Raw genomic sequence first — 14626 nt, 5'->3', positions numbered from 1 at the left:
AAGGAGACACTCCCCCCACCTGCATATTTTAACGAACACCAACAAAAACGCACTCGTTTCATTCACAGAATCACAGACTATCAGAACGTTTGGGACTCATTCAAATCCCTCACTTTACAGATGAGGGAAGAATATCACTTCAAAGATGGCACGTGGTTTCTCTCCCAGGTAAAGCAGCCAATGAGCAGGAGGGCGGGGCTAATCCCCAGATCGCTCTGCCCTTGGCTTCCTGCCTCCTCGTATTCAACCCATGAAACCAAAACTCTTGCCCTCTCAGCGCTTTCCTCAACTCCACTCCCATCTTCAGTTACCTTCTCAATCCTCAAATCCAAAGTCTGATGATGCATTGTGTTTGGGGACATTTTGAGGGAAGGACTGGACCAAATGGTTTTAGGTGGTTAATTTTTCATGAAATCCTAGCATATTGATTTTACCCACAGTCTATGCTGCTAGACACAAAATTCTACGTGCTTCAGGATCACTGCTACCTCACTAGCAGTACAGGGAGCCGCTGGGGTTAGCTACATGGATCCAAACAAAAATTCTAAAGCTGCAAAGCAACTGGTAAACAATTCCCAACTACGCCACCCTCTTCCCCCACCACACACACACACACACACACACACACACACACACACACACACACCCCTAAATCAACCAGCTCATCTACTTCATCTGAAGCCTCACAGTTAATCCACATCCTACATGGAACACGGAGGAAAAAAATGTACCTACCTTGTGGCCTCTTGCTGAAGCCACGACACATTTGGCACATAAAACATGACTCCAAAGAAAAGCAGAGGCTCATTAGCAAATTTGTCCAGATGTTTCTTCAGAGGTTTCTCCAGCTCCACCCATCGTGCTTGCTGGCTCTTGCTGAGAAACCAAAGGCCAAAGTAGTGCGTCTAGATAAAAGGATAAAACAGCGTCAGTTCATGCTTACAAGGGGCATCCTGAGACCACACAGGAAATAAGACTCCAGCACCTTCCCTCCCCTTCGGTGCCTCAGCCCGTACACAAGGATCCGGCTTTTACTTTTGAACTTTGGGACACATGAAAAGAAACCACAGGTACCCAGTACTGTAATCTACCCTGAGTCTCCAGATGCAGTATTCCTACCCATTGTTGCTGTTTGTACATGTGGGTACTGATGCACCTATGCTAGGTAAGCGGGGGTGATGCAGAGTGGGGACAGTGTGGACTTATTCTAAGATCTCAAGGCTGACTTCCCTGTGCCAGTGCTAGCTAGAGCACTTCCCTGTGCTCTGCGCAGGAACAGGGGCAAACACAGCTCTCTCACCTGCTACAAAGTAACTTACTGTTCAACTCCAAAGATGAAACCTTCTGCCAGCGTTAAGCTTCAGCAGTGTAGATATTTTCATACAGTACCGGATTGGAACAGAAAATTGATTCACTGTTTAAGCTTTAATGAAGTACTTTTAAAAAACATCAGCCTCGACCACTTCATTATACATGAACTGCAGGGAATCTCTCCCCGGCATTAAGCAGGGGGAGCGGAAGTAGCCCCTCTTCACAGCTGCCACAGGATCCCCTGGTGGCTGTTCTTGGCAGATGATGGGGGGATTTGAGAGATGAGTGAGATTTTCACCCTTAGATTTGAAGCCTCAACCAGGTTAGTTTTGAACAACGTGCTAAATGATTAAAACAGGTACTTTTATGCATCCAATCCTGTCTTTACATTAATTCATGCTAGGATTTCAGGATTAGCACAACAGTCGCTAAAAAATAGATCACTGCTTTAGAAGCATTCTTTTATATTTCAATTATAGCCTAGAATGGTTTACAGCACACCTGGAAAGCCGCCTTCAAAGGAATCATTTCATTACAATGTTTAATTTCCAAAGGCATTTTTGCGCTGACCTTCCCACTCCAGCTGGCTGCCACCTCAACAGTACTATAGATCAATCCCCATCACCACCCCACCAAAATCTGTAATCAAGTTTTGACTCTGACTTTACCAGAAAACCAGACACATCCTTCCCTACATAAAGCTGCAGACCCAAAATACTCTAAAGGATATTTTTAAACGGGTGTACTTTCAGATGGGACCATTTCCTCCATGATTTTCCGAAGGGCAAGTCCATACCAGAAATCTATGCATTTCTTGAGCAACAAAATGCCAATGAACAGAGCCGAGGTTATATTTCTATCAACTTAGACCAACTTGCTTGAGTGAATTCTGACCCTATTGTTCATTTCCCAGCTCCAGTGAGCCCACTAGTTGTTCCAATAGGACTGATGACGTAGGGGAAATGAAATGTGGCTGAACAGAAAGAAAATAGGCTTTGAAGTCAGTTCATCTCCCAGCTTTTACACTCTCTGTCTTGATAACTTTATACAAGTGATGGAGCCTCCGAGGGTCTCAGAGCTTTCTCATCTGTAAAATGGGGATGGTGATTACAACCATCACCCACAGGCTGTTAGGGGTGTAAATGAGATAATGCCTGTCCACGTGTGCGTGGCCCACATTAAGTAACTACTTCATAAATGGTGACTTTGGTTGCTGCTCCTGTTATCACCATGATCATCATCCTCAGAAAGTGAAGGCAGGCAAGCCTCAAGAATCTTTGTCATCAGTGCTATTGGCACCTCTATCGACCACAGAATCAGAAAACAGAAGTCAAAAGACGCAGACGTAGAGAATGGTCTTGAGGACATGGGGAGGGGGAAGGGTAAGCTGGGATGAAGTGAGAGAGTGGCATGGACATATATACACTACCAAATGTAAAATAGAGAGCTAGTGAGAAGCAGCCACATAGCACAGGGAGATCACCTCGGTGCTTTGTGACCACCTAGAGGGGCGGGATAGGGAGGGTGGGAGGGAGACGCAAGAGGGAGGGGATATGGGGATATATGTATACATACAGCTGATTCACTTTGTTATACAGCAAAAACTAACAATACACTGTAAAGCAATTATACTCCAAAAAAGATGTTAAAAAAAGAAAACAGAAGTTATCTAAAGATAAAGGAGAAAAAGCAAGCAAAAGCAGAAGCTGGAAGGCCTATAAATAACATAAAAATCTAAAAGGTATAAGAAAAAAAAATCACAAAGCAGTGCCTCCCCGAAGATTTTCTTTAGAGTCTCATTATAGGTGTTTATGGGACACTGGAATATCACTCTGATGCTTTCCTAGGGGATCTATCATGTGGGCTTAGGCTAACCTTAAAATGAGGCAATCTGGGTACTTAATAAACCGTCTGAAAAGGGTCCCAGGCAGTCCTGCATTATATTGAATTCCTTCATGGAGCACAGCGTCATATGAGGGTATTCCACCATATTGTAGATGGCTAGTAGTGAGTTTGCATATGATAAATGAGGTAATATATGTAAACAGTGACAGGCTATGTGATAATTATTTTAGTCGAAAAAGAGCCCTTTTATAAGCATAGGTGGAGAAAGGGAGGGCAAACTTTGCAATTGCTTAACAAGCCAACCATGATTTATTATCTTTCACTAAAAGGAGTCTTCACATTTGGAGGTATGATTTTATGGTCCATACTTCATTCAAATTGTAACATTCACTCAAATTAGTAACACTCAAACTATAAAGGGTCCACAGTAACTGCATAAACATTCTACAATTGATTTTGAAAAAAAAAAAAAAAAAGATTTAACTTTTACTTCTCCTATGCTTTGAAGGCCGGTATTTTAAATTTCCTTTTCTCATTCCCACCCAATCATTAAACCAGACCTGATCTCCCCGCTTCAAAAAAAAAAAAAAAGCAATTTCCCTCATGGCGCAGTGGTTAAGAATCTGCCTGCCAATTCAGGGGACACGGGTTCGAGCCCTGGTCCGGGAAGATCCCACGTGCCACGGAGCAACTAAGCCCATGCACCACAACTACTGAGCCTGTGCTCTAAAGCCCACAAGCCACAGCTACTGAGCCTGCGTGCCACAACTACTGAAGCCCGCATGCCTAGAGCCCGTGCTCCGGAACAAGAGAAGCCACCGCAATGAGAAGCCCACGCACCGCAATGAAGAGAAGCCCCCGCTCACCGCAACTAGAGAAAGCCCGCGCACAGCAACGAAGACCCAACGCAGACAAAAATAAATAAATTAAAAAAAAAAAACCACCCAGAGAAAGAATATTCCATGGAGTACACATATACATACACGCATGCACAAAGATACATCCATGCACACACAGAAAAGGAAGATGATGAGATACAAAAGAAATCATTGTATGATAATAGTCTTGAGCCATAATTAACAGTACAGAATTCCAAATAACAAGGTAAACCACTTCCAATGCCAAAACCTAATCCATGGCGTAAGCTATTTTTGTTGTTGCAATACAGTCTTTTCCAGAGGACACAGGGTGTTTCTGGGTGACTCACCATGCATTTATCCAATGAAACAATTATTTAACTATTCAAGAAATGGGGTTCCAATGCAGAGGCAGGTAATCTGGAGGACACAGTTTCTACATACTACGGCCAGAACGACCTAGTTTTAGAAGTGCTGTATTGAGTTATTTAGGAGGAAGGAAAGTTCATTTATGAGATCCCCATCCGCACACTGTTTTGTGAAGCTCTGCCCCAAGTAACCTTCTCCATTCCCCCTCCTCCCCGCCCCCCCGTTCTTCCCCTAGCCACATCCCTGCTCTGGAGTATTCAATGGAGGAGAAAGACCCTGTCTCAAAGTTCTTACCCTGTTCTGTTCAAGTTCACAAGGCAACATATTTATTCAGCCATGTCTACAAAATGCATCACAGGAAATGGAATCAGAACCTAACCACTCACTTAAACTAACACGTGCACCAATCAACTTCCTGTGTACCAGCCAAGGGGCCATTACTCCCATCAAGCCCAGCTGAGACCACACCAGGCCTGCTCATAAGCGACTTGCCAATTTCAACTCCAGCTGAATTCTGAAAGCTGAGCTTCACTGCTAAACACTGCCAGATGGTTGAAAGAAATGTGGTGGATTCCAAATAGAAATGGTAGAAATGTCTACCTCCTCCATGACCAAAAGGATTCCACCATATTGCCCAAGAAAATGCCTGAGACACTTGTTTGGTTTATCTCCAAAGCACCAAACATAAACCAGGTCCATCTAATCCTCAGGATACCTCTGTGTGAGCTCTAAATCCCATTTTATTTCTCTAGTTTTCTTTAGAAAACAGCTCTGGTGCCATCAATTCTGCAATGAGTTCATTGCAATAAGAAAAGACAGGGCTTCCCTGGTGGTGCAGCTTCCCTGTGCCTGCCAATGCAGAGGACACGGGTTCGAGCTCTGCTCCGAGAAGATCCCACATGCCGCAGAGCAACTAAGCCCGTGCGCCACAACTACTGAGCCTGCGCTCCTGAGCCCGCGAGCCACAACTACTGAAGCCCGCGCTTAGAGCCCATGCTCCACAACAGGAGAAGGCCCCGCTCGCTGCAACCAGAGGAAGCCCGCGCACAGCAACAAAGACCCAACTCAGCCCCAAATAACTAAATAAATAAATTTATTTTAAAAAGAAAAGACAGAAGAACCGGTTCCCAGGGAAAGGAATCACATCTCTGAATCAATTGCTAAAAATGCAAAACTGCATTACTAAAAAAATAATGTAAGAGCCACAGAAATTGTCATTTTCATATGAGTAGCTCCCTGGTTTATTTGGTTTGGAGTTTTGCATTTTAACAGGGAAGGATAAATGTATGTGAGCCCTCAAAAATAGGCTGGTTTCTTCAGTGGCAGATTGGCATGTGAATCCTTCAGTGTCATAATAAGAGCCCTCTTCTGGTATCATGAAAAGATTGTAGTAAATAAGGCCTTTAAAAACAGTTTGGGATGTTTTTGATTGATTTCTTCATTTATTTGTAAATACGGTGTTATCCCCCATGGTAGCTATTAATAGGGAAACATATTTTTTGAGGGTCTTGTTTTTCTAGTTTTATGACAATGACACAGATTTAATGCTAACTATTTATAAGGGTTACAGACACAGTCTTGGCAATTACTAGGGATTAAATCCACGATCTTATCTCAAGCATTCTGAAGAGTTAATCATCCAGAAGCAAAAGTTTAAAATACTTTCCATTAGGTTGTAATAGGGTCCCTGTCGTAGCCAGTATATTTCAGTTGTAAATTAAGAAACAAAGAGGTTGAGACACCTTCACATAAAATATATAGGAATTACATACAAGCATTCAAACTTTCACAGACGCACAGAAAATACTCCAAAAGGTGACGAGACACAGACTCTGAAAACAGCACTTCGCGCAATTACATTCCAAATGCTTTGGAAAATAAACCACCATACATCAGTTGGATAACTGCAGAAAACAACTTGTGTGCAATCAACCTCTGCTCTGGATAGTCTGGGATTTCTATAACTGGCACGTCTATAATTAACAACTGCACCATCTTCATTTTCCTAGTCAATCTTTTCATAAAAGTACAGGAAAAGAAACTGCAGAGTAACACAGACCCAAGAGGCAAATCTCATAGCCAAGAAAATTCACTCTTCTGAGGCTGCACGACTCACTCGGAATATACATAAAGATGAAGACCAGGGGATTACTTCACCTACAATCTCTGTATCTAGAAAACAGACACTGGCACTAATTTACCTTACAGAATTGACATTAAGCTAGTAAGATTTCACATCATAATCTTTACAAAGACAAAAAGCAATGCAAAATTCAGAAATTTCCCCAGCAGAGTACTCTTCAATCAGTTCTTAATTATGGTTGATTATTTTAGTCCTCTGCAAATACAAACATATATAGATATGCTTAAGCTAGCTACAAAATACAGCAAATTCCACTATTATCTGACAGGGCCAGGGAATGAAGTGTTCGAGTACTCCCATTATCACAGATAAATTTCCAATTCCCAAAAGATTAACATAAAATCAAACCATAGAAATGTCCTTAATGTAGGTTAGCTTTACTCTGATGAAAGGAAATGCATGTTAAGATTCTGTACCTTTGTAAGCTCTAGCCATTATGAAAAGAGCAAAATGTGAGACATTTCTACCATAGCTGATAGCTCTGGATAAATCAGCTTTCAGTAAAGATGAAAATATAAATTTGCAAAAGAAAAGGGGAATAACTTAGAGGATAATCACCAACGCTATGAAATGGTTATGGATTTTTTTTTAGGCTCCTTTAAAAACCAGGGCTCTTAGTTTAGCCTTAGAAGAGGCCCAAGAGTTATCAAATTTATTCTTCCCCAAAGTGCTGAATTTCCTAATAAAACAACAATTCTCTACCTTGAATATAGTCATGAAAAGTATTCTCACGTACCTGTGTAAAATTATTTATCCCTCCTCCATTTATTATTTTTTAATTAAAAGTAGAGCCACGATTATCCCTAAAGGAAATAATTCTAGCATCTTTATGTTTTATTGGAATTCTTTATATTCCTTATTACTATTAACATGGCCTCCTTGCTTTTCTTAGAACAGCAGTGTTCCGTAGAAATATAATGTGAGCCAGATATTTTTAAAATGTGGCCTGAATTTTTAAAAATTATTATGCTAACACTTCGTTTTATTTATTTATTTATTTACTTACTTATTATTTTGACTGTGCTGGGTCTTTTTTGTGGCATGTGGGATCTTCGCTGCAGCATGCACGCAGACTTCTTAGTTGCAGCCTGCGGACTCAGTTGCGGCATGTAGGCTTCTTAGTTGCAGCCTGCAGACTCTTAGTTGCAGCATTAAAACTTAGTTGTGGCATACAAACGGGATCTAGTTCCCTGACCAGGGACTGAACCTGGGGCCCCTGCATTGGGAACACGGAGTCTTACCCACTGGACCACCAGGGAAGTCCCCAAGTCACATATGTAATTTAAAATTTTCTAGTAGCTACATTTAAAAAGTAAAAAGAAGTAAAATTAATTTTAATGAAGTTTGTTTAAAGAAGTAAAATTAACTTTAACAAATTTTACTTAAAATGGTATAGGGACTTTCCTGGTGGCACAGTCCCTGTGGTTAAGAATCCACCTGCCAATGCAGGGGATACGGGTTGGAGCCCTGGTCTGGGAAGATCCCACATGCCGCTGAGCAACTAAGCCCATGCGCCACAACTACTGAGCCTGCACCCTAGAGCTCACGAGCCATAACTACTGAGCCCACGTGCTACAACTACTGAAGCCCGCATGCCTAGAGCCCGTGCTCCGCAACAAGAGAAGCCACCGCAATGAGAAGCCTGTGCACTGCAACGAAGAATAGCTCCCGCTCGCCGCAACTAGAGAAAGCCCACATGTAGCACAGAAGGCCCAATGCAGCCAAAAATAAATAAATTAAAAAAGAAAAGAAAATGGTATATTCAAAATATTATGCTTTCAACATGTAACTATTATAAAAATGACTAATGAGATATATTAACTTTTTTTCATACTAGGTCTTCAAAATCCGCTGTGTGTTATACTTACTGCACATCTCAGTTCAAGCTAGCCACGCTTCAAGTGTTCGATAGCCACATGTAGCCAAGGGCTATCCTACTGGGCAGTGCAATCTGAAATTAATAACTGTTCAAGGAACTGAAAGATTCTGGCTCAGTGGAAGATCATAGCTTCTAATGATCAAAGCCATCTAAAAATGGAATGAGCAGACTTACAAAAGGGTGAGAGCCCAGACTCTGGAGGGACTGTAGGGGGTCTAGACAGCCTGAGTGGTGTCTTATTTTTTTTTTTAAACTTTCTATTTTATATTGGAGTATAGTTGATTAACAATGTTGTGTTGGTGTCCGGTGTACAGCAAAGTGATTCAGGTATACATTTACATGTGTCTATTCTTTTTCAAATTCTTTTCCCATTTAGGTTGTTACATATTATTGAGCTGTGCTATATACAGTAGGTCCTTGTTGGTTACCCATTTTAAATATAGCAGTGTGTATATGTCAATCCCAAACTCCCTAACTATCCCTTCCCCCGACCCTTCCCCCCACCCCATAACCATAAGTTCTGTTCTCTAAGTCTGTGAGTTTGTTTCTGTTTTGTAAACAAGTTCATTTGTATCATTTCTTTTTCTTTTCTTTTTTTTTTTTTAATTTTTGGCTGCGTTGGGGTCTTTGTTGCTGCATGCGCCGGCTCTCTCTAGTTGCAGCGAGTGGAGGCCACTCTTCGTTGCAGTGTGCAGGCTTCTCATTGCAGTGGCTTCTTTTGTTGCAGAGCACAGGCTCTAGGCATGTGGGCTTCAGTAGTTGTGGCTCACAGGCTCTAGAGCGCAGGCTCAGTAGTTGTGGTGCACGGGCTTAGTTGCTCCACAGCATGTGGGATCTTCCTGGAGCAGGGCTCAAACCCGTGTCCCCTGCATTGGCAGGCAGAGTCTTAACCACTGCACCACCAGGGAAGTCCCTGTATCATTTCTTTTTAGAGTCCGCATATAACATACTATATTTCTCTTTCTCTGTCTGACCTGAGTAGTGTTTTGCAGAGGGGACCGCCATATTAAGTGCTTCCTATGTGCCCAGCACTGAGATACGGTGGCAACTTTGCAAAAACTAACTCATTTAATCCTCCCAACAACTTATGGAGGCTGCTACTATTACCATCTTCATTCACAGATGAGAAAACAGAGGCACAAGGTGGTTAAGTAACTATTCAAGATCACACAGCAAATCAGTGGCAGAGCCAGGATTCAAACTCAGACAGTTTGGTCCGAACTCTCATTCCTAGCCACTAAACTCTGCTGTTTCTCCATGTATTTATTTTTTGAAGATAAAGTTAGTCATAAGGCAACATTGTTTTAGCTATTTCTCTCGTAATCTAGGGCAATGATTTTTCAAGCCATGTTGGGGCGTGTGTGGGAAGGGCACAAGGAGATGGGGCTCCAGATACCCTATCCACCCCCTCAGCAAACAGAGCAGCTCCATTTTACATACTGAAGTTCCACCTAAGATTTCATTTGGGGAAGAGGAAATCCATTGATCCAAACATATTGTAACTATATTATCAGTAATTTTCTGAGCCTCCTGTATCTCCCGAGCCTTTTCCTTTAAATAGAGTTCCCAGCCAGAAACTCATACCTAATTTTTTTCCCCGAACTTATTTAAAACAATTAAAATTTTTTTTTCTTAAAGGGTTCACGTTATTTCCTCTTGCCAGGTTATTGTTATGCCCACCTAATTAGCATCTCTGTTCCTCCTGTCACCCAATCCCCATTGTTTTTCGGCTATTTGGTTCTTTTCTTAAAACTCAAGGTGATCATGTCATGCTTCACCTTGAAATCTTTTTATGGCTTTCCACCTCCAGGCAGTGTTTTATTACCCAAACGATTGGAAGAGTATTTACTAGAAGGCTAAATTAATTGTGAAACACTGAGCTCAATACATTTATTTTTTTAACTGCAGAACTTATGAGAGTGTTTCCCAAAGCATCTTACCACATCCCCTTTCTCTGCCACTACACATCCCTGGGAATTAGAATGGTGGAGTCAGTCTACCTGAATTGGAGCCAGTCCAGTGACTACACTGTGGTCTCCCCATCCATAAAATGGGGACAGCAAGAATAGCCACCTGACAGACTTGTTAGAAAAATTAAATGAGATGATCTATGAAAGGCGCTCAGCACAACATGTGGTACCTTAAAAGGTGGTGATTATTTTAATTATTTTTGGGACACATTTTAGAAACAATGTTCTACTGGATCTAGTTAAAACTCCTTAGCCAGGTACATCAAACCCTTCAAAAGCAGACTCCACCTACCTACCCACACTCCTATCCTCCCCTCCATGACCCCTACACACACACACACACACACACACACACACACACACACACACACACACACACACACAGATCTGTGCAAACTGCACTCTGCCCTTACCTGAAAATTCCATGTTCTTTCCTGTTTCTGTACCGTGGCACAGGCTGTTCTCTTTGTTTTGTTTCTTGTTTTTCCTATTCTCGCAACTCCAGGGTTTCTGGGAGCAGGGACCCCGTCATATTCTGCTTCCCCAGGGGATGACTGTGTCTGCTAACTAAGCCAGGCCTGGGCACTCTGGATGCCATATGAAATGGCAGCACAGCTGTGCATTCAAAACCAAATTTGACCCTGAAAACGTTTAGCATATCAGTTCAGGGATTTCTGAGCAGGAGCCACCTGTTCCCCTTGCTTGGCCCTTGCAATAAACCTTTCTTTGCTCCAAACTCGGACGTTTCGGTTTGTTTGGCGTCACTGTGCATCGAGCACATGAACCTGCATTCAGTAACAGGAGGATAAAGTCATACAGGACACGGTCAAATACTAGCAGCGAGTCAACTGAGACCTCTGGTGACCCAAGGTGACTCAGGGTGACATTTCATTTTGTTGGTAGAGGAATATGTGTTTAATGCTGAAACATGTATACTTTTCAATTAATGTTTGCATATAACATTTGTTTAAGAAATCAGTCTATTACATTAAAAAAAGTTTACCATATGGACACACGTCATTATACGTTTGTCAAAATCCACAAAATGCACACCACCAAGAGTGAACCCTAACCTACACTATGGACTTTGAACATATGATGTGTTAATGTGGGTCCATTGACTGTACAAATGGACCACTCTGGTGCGGGGTGTCGACAGTGGGGGTGCCTGGTGGGGAGGGGACAGGAGATATAAGGGACTCTCTGTGCTTTCCACTCAGTTTTGCTATAAACCTAAAACTGCCTCAAAAAATACAATTTTTTTTTTTTTTTGGCCGCACCGTGCAGCTTATGGGATCTTAGTTCCCCAACCAGGGATGGAGCCTGTGTCCTGCAATGGAAGCATGGAGTCCTAAGCACTGGACTGCCAGGGAATTCCCTACAATCTATTTTTAAGTTATCTAATAAAACATAAATTGTAATTAACATAGATCAAAAATTAAATCAAAATTAGTTTTCCTTTCCTAATATAAATCTACCGTCAAGTTTAGGGTACACCTAAACTACAGAACACTTCTAATGGCAAAGCCAAATATTCACCACACTCTACTTTCCAAAACTTCATAAAGACTAAACAATTCATTGTATCTTAGATGAATTTTTTCTTTCTTCTCTAAAGCACCATCAGCCCTATTTGAAAAATGACCCACATACAAAGTCAAGTGAGTGTGGCAGACCCTGTGTTCACACCCTCCCCTCTGCTCTTGGGTGGGGCATGCATTCCTCCTTGAGGTGTGTCTGGGCAAATGAAGAACAAAGTATTACATTGCTCTATCTCATCCTTCAATTCAAGAGGACTTTCTATAGGACTGTTTCACAGAAGGCCAATACCTTCAATGTGATGTGTCACAGAATGAAAGCATAAAACCAAAAAAGAAAGTGATTTGTTCTAATGTGGATGCACCTGTTTATAGCATGTCAAAATAAAGCCAACATTAAACGCAAACCCCATCTTAGCATTAGAAGATCAATCACCCTGCAACACACGCTGACGGTAGAATCTGGACTTCACTGCTTTGTCCTTTGTGACGACCCAGTTGTGGGATAATCCAGGGTTGACCTTTGCCCTCTCACTGAGAGAAACAACACTCTGCTGGAACTTAATTATTATTATACACATCTCCAGACACCCCTCACTATGCACCTTACACTCTGGCTTTACCTGGTGATTCACAGAGATGCCTTCTCCCCATGCCCAGAATGACATGCCTTCTTTTCCACCTACTGAACTCCTGGGCATCCTTCAAGTCCCTGTTCAAAATGCGAGGGCTCTGTTCATATTTCACTGAGGCTTCCTCTCCCCTAGCTAGGGCTGCGGTGTTCAGTGGAGCAGGCCGTGCACTGCACAACTCTAAGGAGAGCCGCTGTCTTTCAGGCCAGCCCCTGCATTGCATTTAGTGTGGATCACATTCAGTCTTAGCTGGTTTTTACATGCTGGATTCCTCTATTAGTCTGTGCATATCCTGAAGGAAAAATTACAACTTATTTATCTTAGTTTCACCAAGTCCCAAAACAGTGTCTGGAACATTGCAGTTGTTCAGTATTTTCTTTAACGGAAAAATGTTTTTCAAAACTCTCAAATTGGAACAATTATACATTATTAGACACAGCCCTATGCATTTGCCATACTATATCTCTTCTAATATTTACAACAGCCCTGTAAGGTAAGTGAGGTGAGTATCACTATTCCCATTTTATTGCTGAGAAAACTGATTTCCAGAGAAGTTCAATAACTTTTCCAAGGTTACCTAGTAAGTGACAGAACCATAACTTGACTCAAGTTTAAGACTCCAAAGCCTGCACTTATAACTACTTAACCACATACCATACTGCTTCTAATGCATGCAAAGAATATTTAGTTGTTCTCATTTAAGTTACTGGGAATATTCAAAAGTAAAACCACTGCATATATTTTCAAATGATCTATAATGAAAATTTTTATGAGAATTTAGACCAGCCTCTTGACCAACTGACGACAGCATTAAGGTTTTTCCTTTACGCCGATACACACACATAGGTTTAAGTATGTGTACCAAGAAGCAAAAAAAGAGCCAACTATCAACCAGCAAGGTCAGAACATTTCACATGTTTATTGTGCCAGCTACCAAGCTACATATACCTGTTGGGCAGGACAGTCTCCTCTGCAGGAAGATAAATGTCAAAGGAGGGCCTGAACACTGAAACCAAAGTATAAACACGAAGACCAGTAGGAAACAGAAGTGCTCAGGTGAAACAGTCCCCCAGAGGATAAGAGGCAGCCTGTGGAAGATGCCAAGCGGAGAGGAAGACCTTCCTTGACCCCCAACTCCTTTGTGCAAATGGAAGGAGGGTGGATCCTGAGCGGTGAGCAAAGAGATCAAATAAGATCACTTTCAATAGGGACCGCTCCCCTCTTCTGCATCACCCTGAGAACTGGGCAATGGTGTCACAGGGCCCAGGACAATCACAGAGCTCTTCCTTGCCCTCGGGAAGGCTTGACTCTCAGGGGTCTGCCGTCATTTCAGCACTGGCAACCTTTCAACCACACCCCCTTACCTACCAGCCCATACGCCACATGCGATATGCTCCCAAGACACAAATGCTTGAGGGGGTTTCTCTCAAAAGTCCCTTGTCCTAAATGTCTGTAAGACTGAAAAAAAAAAAGCAGGGCTTGCTGGTTACAAAGGGCACATTGCTCTAAGAATCTCTTCTAAAGAGAGATAACGTGACTGTCTTAATGGTGAACCCTGGGTTTGCTTAAAGCCCAAAGAAAACAAGGTCACGAGGAATCTTAAAAGGAACAAAACCCCCATTTTACAAGCTCCCACAAAAAAAGCCTCGCTGGTCATGCTCACTTTAAATGCTCTTTCTTTTTTTCCCTCTTTTCCCTCTTTGAAGAGGAAAATATGGAAACAAACACAAAAGCAGCTGCATCCACCGCTTATGTGGTTTTCTCCTTGATATGCAGCCGGAATGCCAAAACCCCAGTTACCCACTTGATTGTTTTTAAAGAGAGTAAATGGCTTTGGGGAGGAGAGTCTCATTACAACCTCCTCATGGGCTGAAAGCAAAGGGGTGCTGCCACCCCCAGCCCGTGCCCCATGCAAACTCTAGGGGGTGTCCCTGCTTCTCGCAACATCAGAGCAGGTGTCTGCATCCACTGAAAGGTGTTAAGATCTAGGCCATGCTAAGAATAACAGGATGCTTCGAAACCAGGCTGAGGCTGAAAAGCCTGGCAGGTGCCAAGAGAAGGCGGCTGGTTCCTGGGGTTGAG

The 14626-nt window shown here is 42.3% G+C and overlaps 1 protein-coding gene across 1 annotated transcript in view; it reads right to left on the bottom strand.

The window, feature by feature from the left end:
* PTPN14 (protein tyrosine phosphatase non-receptor type 14) overlaps window positions 1–14626 on the bottom strand; it is a 173382-nt gene that overhangs the window by 93779 nt on the left and 64977 nt on the right. The window contains 1 exon segment of the mRNA XM_032633781.1: window positions 736–905. Within this exon segment, the coding sequence (XP_032489672.1) occupies window positions 736–905 (170 nt within the window).

The sequence above is a fragment of the Phocoena sinus genome, chromosome 1 (assembly GCF_008692025.1).
Source record: "Phocoena sinus isolate mPhoSin1 chromosome 1, mPhoSin1.pri, whole genome shotgun sequence".
Lineage (NCBI taxonomy): Eukaryota > Metazoa > Chordata > Mammalia > Artiodactyla > Phocoenidae > Phocoena > Phocoena sinus.
Note: the sequence above shows the minus strand (reverse complement) of the source record. Positions and strands in the feature narration are given on the sequence as shown.